Source organism: Podarcis raffonei, chromosome 6 (assembly GCF_027172205.1).
Source record: "Podarcis raffonei isolate rPodRaf1 chromosome 6, rPodRaf1.pri, whole genome shotgun sequence".
Taxonomy (NCBI): Eukaryota; Metazoa; Chordata; class Lepidosauria; order Squamata; family Lacertidae; genus Podarcis; species Podarcis raffonei.
The window spans coordinates 91,898,489-91,920,459 of record NC_070607.1 but is presented as its reverse complement, the minus strand read 5'-3'; the positions used below and the strand labels follow the sequence as shown (position 1 = coordinate 91,920,459).

The 21,971-nt window shown below is 46.2% G+C and overlaps 1 protein-coding gene across 1 annotated transcript in view; it reads right to left on the bottom strand.

Annotated features, from left to right (window-relative positions):
• Nucleotides 1-21,971, bottom strand: part of COL20A1 (collagen type XX alpha 1 chain) — a 117,651-nt gene that overhangs the window by 17,536 nt on the left and 78,144 nt on the right. Inside the window, exons 27-33 of the mRNA XM_053391720.1 lie at nt 19,376-19,429; nt 14,900-14,995; nt 12,413-12,466; nt 9,596-9,649; nt 5,686-5,739; nt 3,574-3,645; nt 755-790 (exon numbers count right to left, since the gene is read on the bottom strand). Of these exons, the coding sequence (XP_053247695.1) occupies nt 755-790; nt 3,574-3,645; nt 5,686-5,739; nt 9,596-9,649; nt 12,413-12,466; nt 14,900-14,995; nt 19,376-19,429 (420 nt within the window). The remainder of the gene's footprint in view (nt 1-754; nt 791-3,573; nt 3,646-5,685; nt 5,740-9,595; nt 9,650-12,412; nt 12,467-14,899; nt 14,996-19,375; nt 19,430-21,971) is intronic.

Genomic DNA, 21,971 nt, shown 5'->3' with positions numbered 1-21,971 from the left:
GTCTACCACCAACACCGGAACTTGAAATGGGTTGTTCTGAGGGGGTGAGGAAGAGGAGGTGGGGGTCAAAGGTGGTTTTGGATCTACTGGATCCTTGAGAGTCCCAAGGATCTCAGTAGTGGCACCTGCCCTGTGGAGTGCCCTCCCACCAGATGTCAAAGAGAACAACAACTACCAGACTTTTAGACGACATCTGAAGGCAGTCCAGTTTAAGGAAGCTTTTAATGTTTGATGCATTACTGTATTTTAATATTGTGTTGGAAGCCACCCAGAGTGGCTGGGGAGACCCAACCAGATGGGCGGGGTATTATTAATTATTTTTTATTATTTTTATTATTTTTATTATTTTTATTATTTTTATTATTTTTATTATTTTTATTATTTTTATTATTATTATCTGACTCATTTCCCACCCCAGCATAATTTCTCTCCCATTCATTTCAAAGGACTTTTAAAACAAAACAATGACACATAACTATCAAAGGAAAAGGAGTTTGTCAAATGCAACACTCTGCCATGCCTATTTAGGCTTGCACAGCAGGGATTCCAGCACCCTGGGAAAATAACATTTCTCAACTAGACAATTGCACACTCTGGTGCCATCACTGCTGATACTGTAGTGCAGGCTCAAGTACCAGTTTAGCAGAGAGACATGGGAAGATGCTTTGCAATGAGTCAGGTCACTGGTCCATTGAGCTGACTGTTGGCCACCCAAGGATGGGTTCCAAAGAAAATAGAAGCCAAAGAGACTCACCTTCTCTCCCCTTTCTCCTTTTGGACCAGGCAGCCCCTGGAGGAGAAAACAAAGCAAAAGGCAGTTATAAATCTATCTTCTCTTTGGAGGCAGTAAATGAAAAGTCCACTCTGAGAACTGACAGTTACAGCAGCCTAGTCTTGTCATTCTCCAGCAAAACCTGCAAGGATATTATACATTTCATAAGTCTCCTTTACGGCTTGGTTCCTGCAGAGAGTGGACAAAGACCTTACACAGCAGGAATGCTTGGCCAAAAGCATAACTCATCCCCTTGCATAGCATAATAATAATAATAATAATAATAATAATAATAATAATAATAATAATTTATTTATACCCCACCCATCTGGCTGGGTTTCCCCAGCCACTCTGGGCAGCTTCCAACTGAATATTAAAAACAATACAGCATCAGACATTAAAAACTTCCCTAAAGAGGGCTGCCTTCAGTTGTCTTTTAAAAGTAAAATAGTTGTTTATTGCCTTGACATCTGCTGGGAGGGCGTTCCACAGGGCAGGCGCCACCACCAAGAAGGCCCTCTGCCTGGTTCCCTGTAACCTCACTTCTCGCAATGAGGGAACCGCCAGAAGGCCCTTGGCACTGGACCTCAGTGTCTGGGCAGAACGATGGGGGTGGAGACGCTTCTTCAGGTATACAGGGCCGAGGCCATTTAGGGCTTTCAATGTCAGCACCAACACTTTGAATTGTGCTCGGAAACGTACTGGGAGCCAATGCAGATCTCTCAGGACCGTGTTATGTGGTCCCGGCGGCTGCTCCCAGTCACCAGTCTAGCTGCCGCATTCTGAATTAGCTGTAGTTTCCGGGTCACCTTCAAAGGTAGCCCCACGTAGAGCGCATTGCAGTAGTCCAAGCGGGAGATAACATAATAGCATAATCTGGGTAGGTGATACTTTGCAGGATACTGGTTACCAAGGAAAATCTGGTCTGGCCCATACCTGGATGGAAGACCAGCTTGAAATGTTCAGAATGCCTATTTTGAGGCATCTGATCAAGGCCTGTATTTTAAAATGAGCTTAAAGATATATTTGCAAATGTTTGTATGTTTCATGCCAGTCAGAAAGCAGCTGGCTAAGTACTTTGGCTGTTGTTTATCTTCCTGCTCTCTTGAACAAGGCCCCCCCCCTGATTTATAGAAGTAACAGGAGACAAGATTCTCAAAGTTGTAAAAGGAAATTACAGGCTGGGAGCAAATGTTACACTGACACTACATATTATAGAATACAATCAAGCTGCAAAAACACTAATTAAGAGTTGGTAAATAGTAAGATTTATTGTTTAACAGAAAATAATACCATGTGCCTCCCATCAGACTCTAGCAATATTTTCCTAAGGTTTAAGGTATATTGAGAGAGTTAAAGGGCAATAAATTTTGGGAAGAGCTAATGGAAAAAGCAGCTGGCTGGGAAAGGGGGGTGTAAACTGAAGAGGCTTCTTTTGAAGCTGTTTTTACTGAATTCCTTTTTACTTTGCAAAGGCCTTTTCTTCTAAAAAGCTATCTATGTTATGTATGAGATTTGTTCGCTTAATGTAACAATGCAAAGGATTTAGAAAGTAAGAAATGTTAGATTCTTATGTTAGATTCTTATTTCATTGATGCTGTGTGAGAATGTGAACCCAAGATCTCTGTTTAGATAGAATTTAAAACCATGAGCCATCTGTTTTAGCCATTTGTTTTGGAGTGCAGGGGCAACAGGGGCAAAAGGTGATCTGGTAATTAAGGTGCCTTGTTGAGGCAAATGTAAGATATATGGCTACTTGTCTGCCATTTATGGATAGAAGGAAATATAGCTCTTTGTCTCCCATAAAAGGTAATAGGAAGTGGGTGTATCTTTTATGATTGGTTCTAGCAAACAGCCAATAGGAATTTCAACCAGGCTGATTGGACAGAGGCAGCCAAAGGAGGAGCAAGGGGGCTGGGCTGAGGAAATATAAGTGCTGGCCATCAGGGCTGGAAGGGCAGAGCTTTGGTAGCCATATACCACTGTGCCTATTATTTATTTGTCTGACAAATAAATTATTATTTTAATTTCTCTATTGCTGCGTTGAATATTTCATTCCAGCTAAGCGTTAACCACGAGCAGGGTGCTACAATTTGGGTTCTAGGATGGAAGGAAGGTGAGATAAAAATGTCATAAATAGCTGCATCTGCAAAAAAAAAAGTGATGACCTTCCCGTAACACCTTGTTGGGTTAAGCAATGAATCCAGTCGATTCTTCACAGGGATGGTACTCAAGGTACTGATTATTAATTGGTTTTCTGTTAAAGCATAATGCTACTTACTCTGCCCTTGAATTGATGCATCTGTGTACTTTGTATTTTATTGGATTTGTACAGGTTTTACAGTTTGGCGCACTGCACCGAGTGCTTTTCTCGCAGAATGCATCTCAAAACTTTTTGAAACAATAAGGCAGACGTCTGCGCTTGCAAATGAGGAACGATGCACAATTAAATATGTGCCTATAAGTGAAGAATGGTGCACAATTAAGCCAATTACAGATTTCCAAGGGCAGCGAGGCTGTGAAATAACAATTTGGGAAAACAGCATTTTGTGGAAAATGACAGATCCAGTTTTGCAGATGCTGGTTATTTATTTGTTAGGTTATTCAGACTGCCCTATTCCAATGGCTGGGGGCAGCAGCAAAATGTTTGTTGTCCTGGGCATGGAATGCCAGTGTTAGGAAGGAAGGAGGGAAGGAAGGAAGGAAGGAAGGAAGGAAGGAAGGAAGGAAGGAAGGAAGGAAGGAAGGGACATACTCCTGGGCTGGTGTGCACTTGTGGGGGTGAAATGGGGAAGACTTACCGTCGGGCCAACTTCTCCTGGGGGCCCCTTCTCCCCACTGGTGCCTCGGGCTCCTGCTACGCCTTGAAAACCCTGCAAAGATATAGGGAGAGCTACAGTGACTGAAGATGTCAGATGACGTAAAATTATTGTGACTTGAGGCTCGAGGGAGACCAGCAAAAACGAACTTGCAAAAGGCCCAGGGTGGGAATTACGGCCTTCAGGTTGAAGTCGGCGCCCCACCCAGTCGGGGGAACAAAATGTGAAGGCTGTACTGTGCATGGCTCATACTCACTTCGTTTCCAATTAATGTCACAATTTATGGGCACAATAGTAGGTCAGAACTGCAAGTCCCAGAACGGTGTTATTTTCTCCCTTCCGTTTTTAATGGCTTTATTATGCAGACAGAATCTTGGCGCTCTGTCTTCCGACTTCTCTCTCTCACACTCTGTTACTTTATCCTTCCAATCCCCTGCCTTTTTTCCTGTCTTCTTGCCCTGTCTTGCCTCCTTCTGACTTTTTTCCTCCTCTCCCCCTCTCTTCCCATTCTTTCTTCACAGTCTAAGCTGCCTCACAGGGTTGTTGTGAGGACAAAATGGGTAGGGAAATCACTCTGCTGGGCAATTGCGGATGGGCAGAATAAAGATGTCCTGCGTCAGTATGGTGTAGCTAAGAGTATCAGTCGAGAATCTGGGAGAACAGGGTTCAAATCCCCACTCAGCCATGAAGCTTAGTAAGTGACCTTGGGAAGAGAGAACCATGTATGCCACTTTGAGGAAAAGTAAGATTTCTCCTTAGCAATGCAGGTGGCGCTGTGGGTTAAACCACAGAGCCTAGGGCTTGCTGATCAGAAGGTCAGTGGTTTGAACCCCTGCGACGGGGTGAGCTCCCATTGCTTGGTCCCAGCTCCTGCCAACCTAGCAGTTCGAAAGCATGTCAAAGCGCAAGTAGATAAATAGGTACCGCTCCGGCGGGAAGGTAAACGGCGTTTCCGTGTGCTGCTCTGATTCACCAGAAGCGGCTTAGTCATGCTGGCCACATGACCCAGAAGCTGTGCACCGGCTCCCTCAGCCAGTAAAGCGAGATGAGCGCCGCAACTCCAGAGTCGTCCGTGACTGGACCTAATGGTCAGGGTTCCCTTTACCTTTACCTAAGATTTCTCTTATGATGAAAGTGTTTGTGTGATTTTTATTAATGGTATACAGTGGTACCTTGGGTTACATACGCTTCAGGTTACATACGCTTCAAGTTACAGACTCCACTAACCCAGAAATAGTGCTTCAGGTTAAGAACTTTGCTTCAGGATAAGAACAGAAATCGTGCTCCGGCGGCACGGCGGCAGCAGGAGGCCCCATTAGCTAAAGTGGTGCTTCAGGTTAAGAACAGTTTCAGGTTAAGAACAGACCTCCGGAACGAATTAAGTACTTAACCCGAGGTACCACTGTAATGAATGAATGTATCTATGTTTATGTTTCTAAACGCAAGTCACCTGGGTATCTTTGGGTAAAAAGCAGTTAACAAGTCCAATTAAAAGCAACAACTGTTAATAAAATGTGTATTGTGTTATAGTGATCCAGAGTGACTCTGCTTTAGGAAACAAGGGATGGGGGGGCAGTTGAGATGGTTGGAAATGCTTTGTTTATCCTCGTCAATAAAATGCTAACAACCACAAAATGAGGAGTTGAAAAGCAACCAAAACAAATGGTCTTGAAATACACATTTTAAATCTAGAACTTAGCCAGGAGTAGATCTTTAAATCTGGCTGAGATTCTTGACTTCTGCTGTTGCAGTGGCTTCCCTTTCGCCTCCCGCAAATCTGAAACAGCATCCCTGCCTTTGCTGATGAAAGGAGACGAGGCTACTAAGAAGTCAGTGTTTGACACTCTGCTGCAACTTGGGTACCACAGAACTTGGCTTAGAGGAGATGCTCCAGGATGTGGAACCAGGTGGCTCAGCAGCTCTTGCTGAACAGTAGCCGGAGGAAGATGCAACAGTAATGAAGACATAGAGCGCGTTGTTCCTTTTGCCTGCCGTCCCTGCTAACCTGAGGGAAGTCGAGCTCAGCCTATTCCTGGTAGCAAGACCTTTGGAGCGGAAAAAAAAGTTGCCTTCTACATGACTGGCATCTCTTACCCTTGGTCCTGGTGGTCCAGGAGGTCCAGCCGTGCCTTCCAGGCCTCGAACACCCTGCAAATCAAGTCAGAACAGTGAGTGAAAGGCTAAGGCTAAAACAGGGAGGGAGAGCTCAGGGGGGAATGTGCTGCTTTTAGGGATAAAGACATAAGAAGAGTCCTGCTGCTAGATCAGGCCAGGGGCCACTCTACTCCAGTATCCTGTTCTCACAGTGGCCATCCAGACTGCCTCTTCTGGGAAAACCTGCAGGCAGGATCTGGGTGCGAAAGAGGCGTTCTCCCATCCTGTGGTTTCCAGCAACAGGAATTCAGAAGAATCGCTGCCTCCAACATTCTTTGCGAACCGCTTTGAGGTTTCCTTTTACAATCAAGTGGTGCGTATGTGTCAGGGGCTCAGGAGCAGAAGCACAGGGGAGAGAGGAAATGGAGAGAGAAGGGGAGGAATCCGAGGGGAGCGTAGGGGAGTATGACAGTGACCCGAGAGATTCCATGAGCTTCTCCAGCGAATCAGAAGATTCCCAGAAGGGGGCGCCGATGGTGAGGGCAAGGGGGGTCCCAGGGGGGACGCACCAGAAGCAGGGGGCCAGCGGGGAATCCCAAGGCAGCAGCGGGGGATCAGGACCAGCTCCCCCACCAGAGCGCAGTGGGGGGGAAGAGTCACATGTGTCAGGACCAGCCTCTCCTCCAGCGGGGAGAGAAGATGAGTCAGGGCTGACCACGCCCCCATCGGAAAGTGGGGAAACGGAGGGGAGGTCAGTTCCAGCTAGCCTCCCCGAAGGAGGGAGTAGTGACAGCAGTGTAACGGTCAGAAGGAAAGTGGGAGGCTGGGCGCGCGCGCCAAGTTCAAATGTACAGGCGCGCGGGACAGCAGGAAACCCGGATTGGGAGCCAGGTCCTAAAGCCCGACGGACGGAGGGGGAAGAGTCAGGGGACTCAGCGTCAGAGGAGTCTAGGAAGGGAGAGACCCCGACGGGCAGGCGGACCCAGAGGAGGAAAGAACAAAGGAGGAGGTGGAGCAAGGCTAGAATCTTAAACTGGTGTCAGGGGGGAGGAGATTCAGATGGAGCTTCGGCGGTCTAGAGTTTGAGACGTAGTGCTGCACGCTGCGGCTGTGGAAGTGAAACTGAACTTCAATAAAGACTTTTATACTAAACAACGAAGCAGCGTTGGTCCTTGGTGAGCTGGGACCTCGGGCGGCACTGACAGTATGTGTTATTAAATAAATAAATAGCCATCCGGGACAGTCACCAAAGGTACATTGTGTCTAATCCTCTTTTGGGTGGCCATCTCTACATCCTGTAGAGGCCAGATTCTAGCATTTGGCTTCATTGGATGCCCCTGAGTTCCTGCGGTAGCAGAGTTTGGATTTGATATCCTGCTTTATCACTACCCGAAGGAGTCTCAAAGCGGCTAACATTCTCCTTTCCCTTCCTCCCCCAAAACAAACACTCTGTGAGGTGAGTGGGGCCTAGAGACTTCAAAGAAGTGTGACTGGCCCAAGGTCACCCAGCAGCTGCATATGGAGGAGCGGGGAAGCGAACCCGGTTCCCCAGATTACGAGTCCACCGCTCTTAACCACTACACCACACTAGCAGAGATGGAGGGAAGAACTTATCACTACCCACTTTCTCTATACGATGCATAATATTATAAGCTTCTGACATGTTGTCTCTTACTTGCCGTTTCACTAAAATAAAAACATCCCAAATGTTGTAGCCAGTCCTCGTAGGGTTGATGTTCCAGCCCTTTGATCACTTTTGGTTGCCCTATCGTGGATGCATGAACATCCCCATCATCATCATCTCAGAACTGCTTCAGTGAGCAGCCCATGTACCAGTTCCCCAAAATATGAATGCATTTCCTGGTATGGATGGGAGCTGATTGAGGCTATGTGTCTTTTTGCCCAGGCTTTGTGCATTTGAATTCCCCGAATTCCTGCTTTTATTGGCTGTGTTTTCATCTTAACGATATTGATTTTTACATTGTACACTGCTCAGAGGTTCTTTTAAAAATATTAAGCAGTTTATAAATGCTTTTAAGCAAATTCAATTAATAATATTTATTTCACAAAATTTATAAACGTAAAAAAAATCAAAAAGAATTACCTCCCCTTTCCCCCTGCCTTTGTATTTCTGTCAAATCTTCGTCTTCAAATATTGAATTAAATATATGACTCAGTTCCACCCTGCAGATTGCATCCAGTGCTGTGCTAACAGAGTTCTGCTTGCATAGCAGGACTTCTTCTCCCAGCAAATATGCTCTGGAGGTGTTCCTCAGTTTTCTAGAGCAGATTTTGAGGGTGTGGTGAGTATTTCAGGGAAGTGGAAAGGAAAGTTCTGGTGCGCAAGCAGAAATCTGCTGCTTAAGCAGAATTGAAGCACAGGCTGCAACCCTGACTTTCAGAACGACTGGTGAGCTCCTGTATCACAGGATAGATTTCTTGTTTTGCTGTCCCTGGTTGTTTTTAGTTGTTCTCTTTCTGATGATCACTTCAATAAAGATTTTTTTAAGCATTCACAAAAATTTGAGCCCTTCAGGAATGCTCCCAAAAGAATGCTTGGGCGAAAAAATGGAAAGGAAAAAGTCAAACTTAATTATTTGACTCCCCCCAACCCACAAATGTAGAAAACCCCTGCAAAAAAGGACACTTGCACGTAATGAAATCATACAGCAGAGTGCAAAATCCTTTTGCTTGAATTGTATTGTAGGGTGTTGGACTAGATAATAATAATACATTTTTATTTATACCCCGCACTTCCCGGTTCAGGAAACCAGGCTCAGGGTGGCTAACAAAGAATTTAAAACACTTATTTGATGCAACAAAAAACAGCTTAAAATACAGTATAAAATGTGAATAACAATAAATTCCAAATTCAAAAGTCAATTTAGGGGGGAAATCCATCCAATAAACATTAGATGATCACCAGGCCTAGCTGGCTAAATTAGTCCTATTTGGGCCAGCGAGGAGACCAGGGGAGAATTAGCTGTGGGATCCCAAAAAAGGGGAGGGGGAGGGAAGGAAGGGGAATAACAGATCAAGCTAAGTTCAAATTGAAAGCCAGGCGGAATAGCTCTGTCTTATAGGCCCTGTGGAAGGAAGTTAAATCCTGCAGGGCCCTGGTCTCCTGGGACAGAGCATTCCACCAGGTCAGAGCCATCACTCAGAAGGCCCTGGCCCTGGTGGTGGATAATATGAGTTCCTTTGGGCTCGGGACCTCTAAACTATGATTATTCATGGACCTTAAGGTCCTCTGCAGGGCAGACCAGGAGAAGCGGTCCCGTAAATACGAGGGCCCTAAGCCACAAAGGGCTTTAAAGGTCCTTTTGAATCCCTTCCAAGTCTACAATTCTGTGAATTAGTTTTGCCTTTCAGTTAGCAAGGGTGGTGGGAGAAGATGGGAGTCACAGCAGCCGCAGCCAATATTGTGCGGTCTAGCAGCATTTGAAGGGGCAAGCATGACACCCATCTGAGGACCAGGCAACCTCATTTCTCAATGAGAAAGCTTAAAATGATGTTCAGGTGAGGCATTTGCCTCCCTAAGATCCCACAAGAATTATGCTCTGGCATTCTCTCAGCAGCCTGCAAGGGATTCTGGGACTTTCCTTTGGGACTGCGCCTTGCATCATTGCTTGCAATCAAATTATTCGTGCTGCACCGACTGAGGATCCTTCTTTCCTAATGGTGATATTATCCTCGAGAGCTGAATGAAGCATCTCTGTTCAGAAGCATCATGTCAGGTGCTGTAAAGATACATGGAGCAATGGGGAAGACATTCCTGGGAGTGACACAATATCTGTTTCACTTGTGCTTGCTCCCATGTTTACGGAGAATTTCGCTCTCTCTTCAGCTTGTGATTTGGGCCATTTGAGAGCCCACATTTGATGGTTACCAGACTGCCCAGTGCTTTTACCTTTGATCCTTGAATCCCATCTTTCCCTGGAGCTCCTTGAGGACCCATCAAACCCTGCAGACAAACAGAACTGTTATTCAGGAAGCATATCCTTTGTCTTGAGAGTCCCATGGACTGCAAGAAGATCAAACCTATCCATTCTGAAGGAAATCAGCCCTGAGTGCTCACTGGAAGGACAGATCCTGAAGCTGAGGCTCCAATACTTTGGCCCCCTCATGAGAAGAGAAGACTCCCTGGAGAAGACCCTGATGACAGAGGACAAGATGGTTGGACAGTGTTCTCGAAGCTACCAGCATGAGTTTGACCAAACTGCGGGAGGCAGTGGAAGACAGGAGTGCCTGGCGTGCTCTGGTCCATGGGGTCACGAAGAGTCGGACACGACTAAATGACTAAACAACAACAACAACATCCTTTGTCAAAGCGCCTCATGATTAAGCCAGAATCTCAGGACCTTTTTCCAATGAAGCTAAGAACAACAGCTTTGAAAAGACCTTGATTTATTTTTGCCTTCCCTCCAGCAGACATAGTTTCCATTATCCCCTCTCTATCTCTCCTGAACCAACCTGAAGTCAGGGTGTGCCATGCACATAGCAATGTACCTGTTCGTTACCTGTAATGGGAGGCCTATGCACTCCCTACCTGTGGATCTATTCAGGCCTGGCACCAGCACACAGCAGAGCTGGGCAAATGCCAAGGCCCCAGCTGTGGGTTTCTCTGAGAAGCCACACACCACAATGCCCTGAAGTGCCTGATCTAAAGTCACTCCAGGGCATTGGGGAAAAGGGAAATGACATTTCCCAGATCCCATGTGCAGCTAATGGGTGAGGGAGCAAGCATGCAAGCCCCAAACTGGAGGAAAGCCAGCCCCTTTGGAAGAAAGGGAATCTGAGCCAATATAGCGTCACTATGTAGATGCGGAATAGGTATATTTGTGAGTGTTTATAGTGCCATGTAGTGGTTGCACTAGATCAAACCTATCCATTCTGAAGGAAATCAGCCCTGAGTGCTCACTGGAAGGACAGATCCTGAAGCTGAGACTCCAATACTTTGGCCACTTCATGAGAAGAGAAGACTCCCTAGAAAAGACCCTGATGTTGGGAAAGATTGAGGGCACAAGGAGAAGGTGACGACGGAGGACGAGATGGTTGGACAGTGTTCACGAAGCTACCAGCATGAGTTTGGCCAAACTGTGGGGGGCAATGGAAGCCAGGAGTGCCTGGCGTGCTCTGGTCCATGGGGACACGAAGAGTCAGACACGACTAAACGACTAAACAACAACAACCACAACAGTGTCTGCACACACACCCTTGCTTTCCCTCCAGCCAATTTTGGATCTGAAAACATATTTCTATCACTCATGATTTACTGCCATCCTATGCATTTGGGTGGTTTCAGCAGTCTGGAAAGATTTCAGTGCCACCACAGGGGGTTGCTAAATATGCATGCGGGACTTGACATCTTTCTGCAGGGCCTGCAAGACAGAGCTGTTCCACCAGGCCTTTGGCCAAGGCACAGTCTGACCCCCCTCCTTCTGAAATCCTCAAAGCACACTAGCCCAATGGTTGCCATTCATTTTATTCTGAATTGATTTTAGAATGAATTGATTTTAGAATCCATTTCAATTAATTGATTATGATTTTATGCAAACTGTGTTATTTTTTACTATTGTTAGCCGCTCTGAGCCCAGCTTCAGCTGGGGAGGGCGGGATATAAATAAAATATTATTATTATTATTATTATTATTATTATTATTATTATTATTATTATGGTACCTCGGGTTAAGTACTTAATTCGTTCCGGAGGTCCGTTCTTAACCTGAAACTGTTCTTAACCTGAAGCACCACTTTAGCTAATGGGGCCTCCCACTGCCGCCACTGTGCAATTTCTGTTCTCATCCTGAAGCAAAGTTCTTAACCTGAGGTACTATTTCTGGGTTAGCAGAGTCTGTAACCTGAAGTGTATGTAACCTGAAGCATATGTAACCTGAGGTATCACTGTATTATTATTATTATTATGTGACCCTCTGTTACTGGTGCAGTGCAATGATGGCATGACCCACAACAACAGAGGTGCCATCAGTTTGGGGAGCAGCCAGCTGGATGAGCAGGAGGACCCCCAAAGGCAGCAGGCTTGCCCCCCCCTTTTTAAGTAAGTAAAGTAATAAGCATTTTCATCAGGGCAGGTGGGAGGCAGCGCTTGCAAGACCATTAAGTCAAGGCATAGCTTTGTCCCCAAATTCTGGTTATTTTCAAACTTACAATGTCATAATGCAGTTCAATTTAGTTTAAAGAAGTTGCCATCATTTCCAATAAGAACACATTAAAGTAATCCCTTTCCCTTTCTTCTAAGTACAAGCGTACAGCTTGCTCCACTCCCGATCTTTTCCATCCGGGAGACTGTTTGAGAGCTGGGCATTTGGAAATTGAGCTGTCACGTTCCGTTGTTCTCGCTCCCACTTATAGCCTGTTCATCCTTGGCCAAGGTCATGTAAGCTTCTCTCTTTAAACTAGCTTATCCATCTGCAAAATCTCCATAATTCTTTTGCTGACCTCCTAAAGCGGCTCTGAGACTTCAGATAATTAATGTTTGCCAAACTGCAGGGCCCGAGAAAAGGGAATACAGAGCTAGCTAGCGGAAAAAAATAGCACCGTTATGGGATTCCCACCTCAGAAGAAGAAGCGCGGTTTCAAAGCAAGGCTCGAAAGCAACAGGAGAACTGTCTGCAATCCTGCCTGGGAAGGCTGCCAGATCATAATAATAGATGGGTGGAAATTACAAAGAGAGAGTGAGAGAGAGAAAAGTGTGTGTCATAATTACCTGCATCCCTGGACTTCCACTGTCTCCTTTGTCTCCTTTAATACCTGGTGGCCCCTAGAATTTGAATGCAGGTGGGGAAATGACTGAATGTATATTATCTGCACAGTTCCAGAGCTAGCATATATCTTTATATCCTCGAGCATTTCACAGATATAAAAAGGAACGCTTATGTATTTGTAAAACTCCTTTTCTCACACCAAGAGGCATTGTAAATGTAGGCCCACACACATACGTATGTAAGAAAGCCCTCCTGGATCAGGCCCAAGGCCCATCTAGTCCAGCATCCTGTTTTCACAGGGGGCGACCAGGTGCCCACGCAAAGCCCGCAAGCGGAACCTAAATGCAACAACACTCTTCCCCAATTCAAATTCCCCAATTGCAAATGGCATTCAGAACAGTGGAGGTAGCACACATGCATCAAGTCCTCCACAGATCTGTCTATTTCGCCTTTTAAAGGCATCTAAGTTGCTGGTCAGAAAAAGAGGGAATTTGTACACTTTGGATTTGTGCATGTGCGCTCATGTGTCCGGCGTCAGAGGATCACAATCGCCCCACAGCAGACTGCCATGAAAGGGATAAGACAAGGGAAGTTCTTACCAATGCCTTTTATTGAGTATTCACAGAGAGAGGCTTAGAAATGCAGCCTCTTGGAGTAATGGTGTTGCTCCGCAGGAAACCTCACCCCCTCCGTCTCTCCTACTTCCTCATGAGTCATCACTACGGGTGCTAGAAAGGGTCTTTTGCCTTTGTGCTCTCTGCTCTCCTACTTTCAATGCCCGCTGGGTTCTGGGAAAGGTGGGGTCTGGAATGCTTTCTAAGTCCATCAGCTTCCTCCTCCTCCTCTCCCATTATTTCCCAGCTTTCCCCTTCATCTGCCTCTGAGCTATGATCTACCTCAAACCCCTGTTGTAATTCTGAACTGTCTCCTTCTTCTCTGGAAGGGTCAGGCTGGGGTCTCCACCATTGCTCCTCTGCCCAGTCCCTGACATCATGTCCCAAGATCGAAACCATGGGGATGTAGTGGCTACCCACCTGAAGGCTATTCTCTGCTTGTTGTTCATTGTATTTGATTTAGGGATGGGCACAGCCCATTGCCCTTCCATTGTCCCCCAAATGAATCAAGATTCTGAATGCACCAGCAACAACAAAACGCACAGAGCTTGAGAGTTGCATCCAACTAAGTCATCCTCTTAGTCCGAGGACTTCTGCTTGTGCAATCTGTTTTCAGAACCCACTCTACTCCTGTGATCAAGATTAGCTTTAACTGCTGGTGATGGCCAGGCAATAAATGTACTACAGTGGTACCTCTGGTTGCGAATGGGATCCATTCCGGAGGCCCGTTCACAACATGAATAGAACACAACCCGCATCTGCAAGTCTTCACATGCACGGGTTGCGATTCACCGCTTCTGTGCATGCGCTTGACGTCATTTTGCGTGTCTGTGCATGCGCGAGCAGCGAAACCCAGAAGTAACCCTTTCCGGTACTTCTGGTTCACTGTGGGACGCAACCTGAACAAATGTATCATGAAGCAAACGTAACATGAGGTATGACTGTACTACTACTAATAATAATAATAATAGGAGACTTCCTCTCCATTTTTTCTCCCCTGTGCCCTCCGTGCCCCCTCAGATCTGCTCTGAATGGTTGGTGAAACTGCCAGAACAGATGCTGAACGGGAGAGAACGGGAGAGGAAGTTCCACTGCACACTCATGGGACAACTTCATTGGCTACAACTCTGAGTTCCCTTTCAGGGATTCTTGCAGTCCTCAGTCCCCAGTTCCTCTTGCCCCAAGGTAAGTGTTGGGTCTTTGGGACCAGGGAGAGGAGGAGGAGGATGTTCAGCCAGAGTTGGGATGGGCACATCTTCCAGCAGCAGGCAATGCCCATCTTGCTGTTTGCACTAATTTAAGCAATGGTGTTCGTCCTGCTCTAATCTTTGCAGCCCACCTCAATTTAATACATGTTGTCTTGGGGCAATTTCTGAAGTAGTGTATATATGTGTGTGTGTCATAGAATCATAGAATCATAGAGCTGGAAGTAACCACAAGGGCCATCGAGTCCAACCCCCTGCCAAGCAGGAAACACCATCAGAGCACTCCTGACATATGGTTGTGAAGCCTCTGCTTAAAGACCTCCAAAGAAGGAGACTCCACCACACTCCTTGGCAGCAAATTCCACTGTCGAACAGCTCTTACTGTCAGGAAGTTCTTCCTAATGTTTAGGTGGAATCTTCTTTCTTGTAGTTTGGAACCATTGCTCCGTGTCCGCTTCTCTGGAGCAGCAGAAAACAACCTTTCTCCCTCCTCTATGTGACATCCTTTTATATATTTGAACATGGCTATCATATCACCCCTTAACCTCCTCTTCTCCAGGCTAAACATGCCCAGCTCCCTTAGCCGTTCCTCATAAGGCATCGTTTCCAGGCCTTTGACCAGGTCAGCAAAACCCACATGGGCAAAGAAAAGAAGAAGAAAGAGACTTACTATGGGACCCTGCACAGTCTTCCCTTGGGTGCCTGGTGTCCCTTGGTGTCCTCCCGGACCTTCTGGCCCAACTTGCCCAGGTGGGCCTGGCTCACCCTAAAGCCACCAGATGCCAAGGAAACAAGGAAATGCATTCACACATCAGTATCTTGCAGGCACTCAGATTCCCAGCACAACAATCTCCCTTTGCAAAAACCAAAGTCAAAGCCAGAAGAGAGCAAGGGATGAAAACCTTGATTGATTGATTGATTCATTCATTCTTATGTTGCCTTTCTGCCAGAGGAGGACTTGAGGCAGCTCACAACATAAATTACCGTAGATACCACTAAAACCACACATCATATATATATATATATAATCAGCATTTTAGTCCACTTTGCTCCCAAGCAATGCATTTTTGCATGTCATACTCGCTAATGTTTACATTTTTACGCACATTTGGGTCGGAGAACTGCACTGCAAAATGCAAAGAAGTCTGAATTTTGAAGGATTGCTGTGGTTTGGCTCCTGTTTCGGGAAGTGCAGAAGGGGTAGGTTTGCATTAAAATGTGAACCAAATCTCTCCCCCACCCCCACCCCATTCATATGGATCTCTATTTCACAGTCATAGCTTGGGTCATTTCACCCAAGGGTCATCGAGGCCAACCCCCTGCAATGCAGGAACCACAGCTAAATATTTGAAACATTTGGGTTGGTGTCTCCTCCCCGTTTTAAGGGGTTCTGTTAAAAAGCTGCTAAGGGACGCGGGTGGCGCTGTGAGTTAAACCACAGAGCCTAGGACTTGCTGATCAGAAGGTCAGCGGTTTGAATCCCCATGACGGGGTGAGCTCCCGTTGCTCGGTCCCAGCTCCTGCCAACCTAGCAGTTCGAAAGCACATCAAAATGCAAGTAGATAAATAGGTACCACTCCAGCAGGAAGGTAAATGGAGTTTCCGTGTGCTGCTCTGGTTCGCCAGAAGCGGCTTAGTCATGCTGGCCACATGACCCGGAAGCTGTACACTGGCTCCCTCGGCCAATAAAGCGAGATGAGTGCCGCAACCCCAGAGTCGGTCACGACTGGACCTAATGGTCAGGGGTCCCTTTACCTTTACCTTAAAAAGCTGCTTCTGCAAGTTGTTTACTCTGCTTTGGACGAGAAGTCCAAATCTACATTTTGCTGCATCTCTGTTTGACTGTGTCAGTCACTCTGGAGCAGGCGAAGGGAATGAACAAAGCCGTCAGAGCCACACTGGTGGGTTTTAACATTTCCCAAAGCTTTCCGCGTTGCACATCAAAGCTGTTGGCTCTTTTCGTCTGTTGATCTATAGCGGAAAGGTAGCTCCTTTCTGCGGCTGTCACAGTGATTTGGGATGGCTGGGGTGGGGAGGGAGAGAAATCTGCCGTGGCTGTAATAAACAGCAGTGCAAAATCTAACACAAAGTAGGGGAAAGACCTTGTCATTCTGGACAGCAAAGTGTTATTAGGCCTTTTAAGATAGAGGCACCTGCTCTCTGATATAATCACAATATTTTGCATTCAGGCGTCGTCAGTACACTGTGCGCTGCCCCCTTAAATGCAGCCCAGGCTCCTTCCTTGATCTAGATCCCTTGGAGAAGGAGAGATCCTGCTGCAGGCCTGTGTTTGGAGCCCTCCGATAGAGTGATATACCATAGTTTTCCATGTATAAGACGAGCTTTTGTTATTTAAAAATTATGTTAAAAATCGTGGGATGTCTTATACACGGATAGTGAATGGGGGGGTGTGTGGGATTGGTTGCTGCCGCGAGCCGGAGATTGTCAGCCGCTATTGGGCGTGTTCACCTCCTGTGATGAGGCTGCATTTTAATATTTTAATGTTTCAATATTTTAATGTTGTCTTTTAATCTTGTTTTTAAGTTGTATTCATTCAGCTTGTTTTTATTATTGCTTGTTAGCCGCCCTGAGCCCAGCCTTGGCTGGGGAGGGCGGGGTATAAATAAAAAATATTATTATTATTATTATTATTATTATTATTATTATTATTAGTGGCTGCGGCAAGGGCTGGTGTTGATTGGCTGTCGCTACGGTAATTTGGCAGGTGATTGGCGGCTTCTGCCAGTGAGGGGACAGATGATAGGTGGCTTTCTGTAACAGCGAGTGGTAGCGTAGGTCAGGTGGGTGAGCTCAACAAAAAAACACTCAAGAACTCTGGGCTCCTTTCCCTAAAAAAGCTCAGCAACTGTGGGCAATCTCTCCCCCATTTTCTTAATTTGGAGTCCCTCCAAATAGAGGGGTGTATAACACATGGGGGCGTCTTATACACGGAAAAATATGGTATGCGAACCCATTGTAGTTGTTTACTTTCTTATTGCAATTTTTAATCATTTACCTTTGTCAGTTTATTTTTTATTGTGTTAAAAATAAAACCCAGAGCAAAAACTAAAATGGGGGGGGGCTTTGAAAGAGAGGAAAAGGATCATGTTGAAATCACCCTGTTTTGTGGGCAAGTAAATGAAGTTCGGGACGCGGGTGGCGCTGTGGGTAAAAGCCTCAGCGCCTAGGGCTTGCCGATCAAAAGGTCGGCGGTTCGAATCCCCACGGCGGGGTGCGCTCCCGTTGTTCGGTCCCAGCGCCTTCCAACCTAGCAGTTCGAAAGCACCCCCGGGTGCAAGTAGATAAATAGGGACCGCTTACTAGCGGGAAGGTAAACGTACTTCCGTGTGCGGCTCTGGCTCGCCAGAGCAGCGATGTCACGCTGGCCACGTGACCCGGAAGTGTCTCCGGACAGTGCTGGCCCTCGGCCTCTTAAGTGAGATGGGCGCACAACCCTAGAGTCTATCAAGACTGGCCCGTACGGGCAGGGGTACCTTTACCTTTACCTTTAACTGAAGTTCAAGAAACACAAGTAATGTCAGCCTCAGGTTTCTAGTCCCTAGTATGGCAGCTCTCTGACCCCATGCTCAGTTATATTGCCTATCCCCTTTGGCAATTCACTTTTCTGGGTTCAGTGCAGAAATGGCCACTGTGGGGTGGTTTGCTTTTAATTGTCTTTTTTCCAACTGCTCTGACAATAAGCTATTTAGGTATGGTGGGGAATGCTAGGCAGGGGGGCGCGGCGGGGGCAGAGAGCAGTTATCTTCTTGCCACTGCAAAATCAACTGTTTATTGCCATGGTCAATGAACAGCACTCTGTGCAAAACTGCAAAGCACCACTGAAGAGGAAGTCCCCTGATCTCTTTGGCTGCTCACATCTCACTGCTATAGGGAGGGATCATACATCACCCAGCAGGAGACTCGCACACTCTTTGCTTCTTGGAGCCGAGAGCTGCGTCGGAAAATTCAGAGCAGTGTGAAATGCAAAGGATAATAATGTTCTCATCTATTCTGATTTATTTGTTGCCCAATACGAAATACATCTCTCAGGCAACTTGCCTATGTGAGTGAAAAAACAGCCATCAAGTTTAACAATACCTCTATCACACACCCAAAATATCGAAGCAGAAACAGCACTAGACTCTTAGGTCAGGATCTTGTTTTGGGGAGTTTTGTGGTGAGGGGTTGTAGCTGCTATTAGTATAAATTTATTTGTATCTTTATTTTTATATCATAATAATAATAATAATAATAATAATAATAATAATAATAATTTATTATTTATACCCCGTCCATCTGGTTGGGTTTCCCCAGCCATTCTGGGCGGCTTTCAACAGAATATTAAAATACAATAGTCTATTAAACATTAAACGCTTCCCTAAACAGGGCTGCCTTCAGATGTCTTCTAAAAGTCTGGTAGTTGTTTTTCTCTTTGACATCTGATGGGAGGGCGTTCCACAGGGTAGGTGCCACTACCAAGAAGGCCCTCTGCCTGGTTCCCTGTAACTTTGCTTCTCGTAGGGAGGGAACCGCCAGAAGGCCCTCGGAGGTGGACCTCAGTGTCCAGACTGAACGATGGGGGTGGAGACGCTCTTTCAGGTATACAGGACCGAGGCCGTTTAGGGCTTTAAAGGACAGCACCAACACTTTGAATTGTGCTTGGAAACGTACTGGGAGCCAGTGTAGGTCTTTCGAGACCGGTATAATGTTGTCTCGGTGGCCACTCCCAGTCACCAGTCTAGCTATTCTGGATTAGTTGTAGTTTCCGGGTCACCTTCAAAGGTAGCCCCACATAGAGCGCATTGCAGTAGTCCAAGCGATTTATGTGGAAATGGTCCAGTTTGGTTGTGTGCTTTTCACGTATTTCATTTATTGTTTGTGACTATTCTTGCTGTATTCGTAATTATGTCAGCCTTGTAGTGTTGTAAGCCACCTTGAGCATGGTTTTAACTATGGAAAGGCAGCATACAAATAAAATGTTGGAGGCGTGAGCACTAAGCATGATCATCACAGTCCCCCCACTATACTGCCTCCAACAGTGGAGTAAGAACATAGTCATTATGGAAAGTAGCCACTAATAGCTTTACCCTCCATGAATATGTCTGACCCTCTTGTCACCAGCTGGTTTAGACGCAGCACCTCTTACCTTGGGGCCTGGCTCGCCTTGTTCGCCCTGAGGTCCTCTCCTTCCAGGACTACCCTGAAGAACAAAACAACAAAACCAATTCAAAAAGCTTTCCTTTCCACAGCAGCAAACAGCAGTGGCAGGAAAGGCATTCTATGAAGAAGACAGACCCCTTTTCGGCCCTTTCTCGGAAAGCGGAAGTGGAGATGTCAGCACTGCCACAAAGCGGCAACAAAGATTTTATTCATAGCAATAAGAGATGGAGTTGTGGTGGGGGAGTGGGAATAATTGGGGTAGCAGGAGGGAAAGAGGTGGCAGTGCCACTGCAAAGAGGAGGGTGACCTGGGGGTCTAGTGGGGTGGGGACCATCCCAAGAAGAGTTTGGATTTGATATCCCACTTTATCACTACCCGAAGGAGTCTCAAAGCGGCTCACAATCTCCTTTCCCTTCCTCCCCCACAACAAACACTCTGTGAGGTGAGTGAGGCTGAGAGACTTCAGAGAAGTGTGACTAGCCCAAGGTCACCCAGCAGCTGCATGTGGAGGAGCGGAGACGCGAACCCAGTTCCCCAATTTACGAGTCTATCACTCTTAACCACTACACCACACTGGCTCTCTCACACAAGACCTCCTGAAATCTGGGGCTATCCCTAGATGAAGAGTTTGGATTTGATATCCCACTTTATCACTACCTGAAGGAGTCTCAAAGCGGCTCACAATCTCCTTTCCCTTCCTCCCCCACAACAAACACTCTGTGAGGTGAGTGAGGCTGAGAGGCTTCAGAGAAGTGTGACTAGCCCAAGGTCACCCAGCAGCTGCATGTGGAGGAGCGGGGAATCGAACCTAGTTCACCAGATTACAAGTCTACTGCTCTTAACCACTACACCATACTGGCTGATGTTCCTAAGGGAGAACAAAACAGGTGAAAAGCAGCCACCAAGCAGTCCAGCAGCTCAAGAGTGAAGCTTCACCTGCCAGTCACCCAACCCACTTTGCCCACCGATGGAGAAGAGATATCTGTGTAGGTTAACAGCAGAAAACTTTGTTAAAGGCGAACACTGCTGTATAAGGGGAAACATCTTATTACAGTGGTACCTCGGGTTAAGAACTTAATTCATTCTGGAGGTCCGTTCTTAACCTGAAACTTATTAACCTGAGACACCACTTTAGTTAATGGGGCCTCCTGCTGCCGCCGCACCATTTCTGTTCTCATCCTGAAGCAAAGTTCTTAACCTGAGGTACTATTTCTGGGTTAGCGGAGTCTGTAACCTGAAGTACAACTATACAGTGATGGGGGCCACATCCTTTTTTCTCTAAGTGCTTCCGACTTTGCCAGGCAGGCTAATCTGTATTCCAGGCACTTGCATCAAAATAAACTGGGGAAAATGGTTCGTGCTTGTAGAATTTCCACATGGGCATTCCGGCTGCGACGGAGAACAGAAGTTTGGTGGGGAGCAGGATGGTCCTTATGAATTCATCCGGACTTGACCACATCACCAGTGGATCTAGAAACATACTAAACTGCAAGCACGCCCAGGTGATGCATGAACTATTCACATATTAAGCAGAGCTCGGCTTCCCCACCCCATTTTTTTTCCTTTTTTAATCCGTCGGATTACTGTTTTGGATTAGGCAGTATCGAACAGAGAAGGCTTTGGTACAGATTGAATGTTTCCTGCACGGCAACAAATTCCAAACAGGACTTACATTTACATACTGACCATCTGGGTGGTTTTTACACAGGGAAACAAAACAAAATACAATTTAAGATAAAAGCCCTTCAAACTTGGAATTAAATCGCAAGGCAACGAAAGCAACTAAAATGGGCAAAACGACAACGCAGCAGCTAAAGCCATTAAAAGCCAGCGTAAATTCAGAAAGGGGAAACTTGGTGCAAAAACTGAAGCGCTCAATATGTTGTAATTAGCAAGCCTGGGTGAACAGGAATGTATTTTACCTAGCACCTAAGAGACCACAGCATAGGCACCAGGCATGGCCCTTTGGGGAGAGCATTCCCTAAGGAGGTTGCTACATAATATACGAGTCCAAATATCCAGAGTGTGGGGTCAGGTGGGATTACTATGAGGAATTATAGAATATTCATCAACCATTGTGTCCACGATGAATGCATTGTGTTGACTGGGTTTGATACATTGACAATAATTTCTGACCAAATCCCACAACCCTCTGCATCTCTGGCCATTTTCTCCACCGCCCATTTCTCTTTCTTGACAAGTCACGTCTGCAGCCCAGTTGCTTCGCCATGCAGGCATCCTGAGCCATAAAAATAGAGGGCAGGTTTCTTTGATGTATCTTTTCTGATATGTTAATCTTAGGATGTTAATCTTAGGGCCAGGAAACAGGTCTCACATAAGGTGATCATGATCACTGTCCTCCTGGCCATCCTTCTTATCATGTGTATTGATTGTTTATGACAATCAATACAATCAATTTATGGGTTGCTGAATGCACTCCTTTGTAGTTTTCATTCATTTACCCAAAAGTATGCATGCCTAACTAGTGTTTGTAGTTTAACTTTGTCCCCACGTGGGGCTTGTTGAAATGCTCAGAAGAAATCTGATTGGTTCTTACGAACACTCTGTAAAAGTTCTTTTGT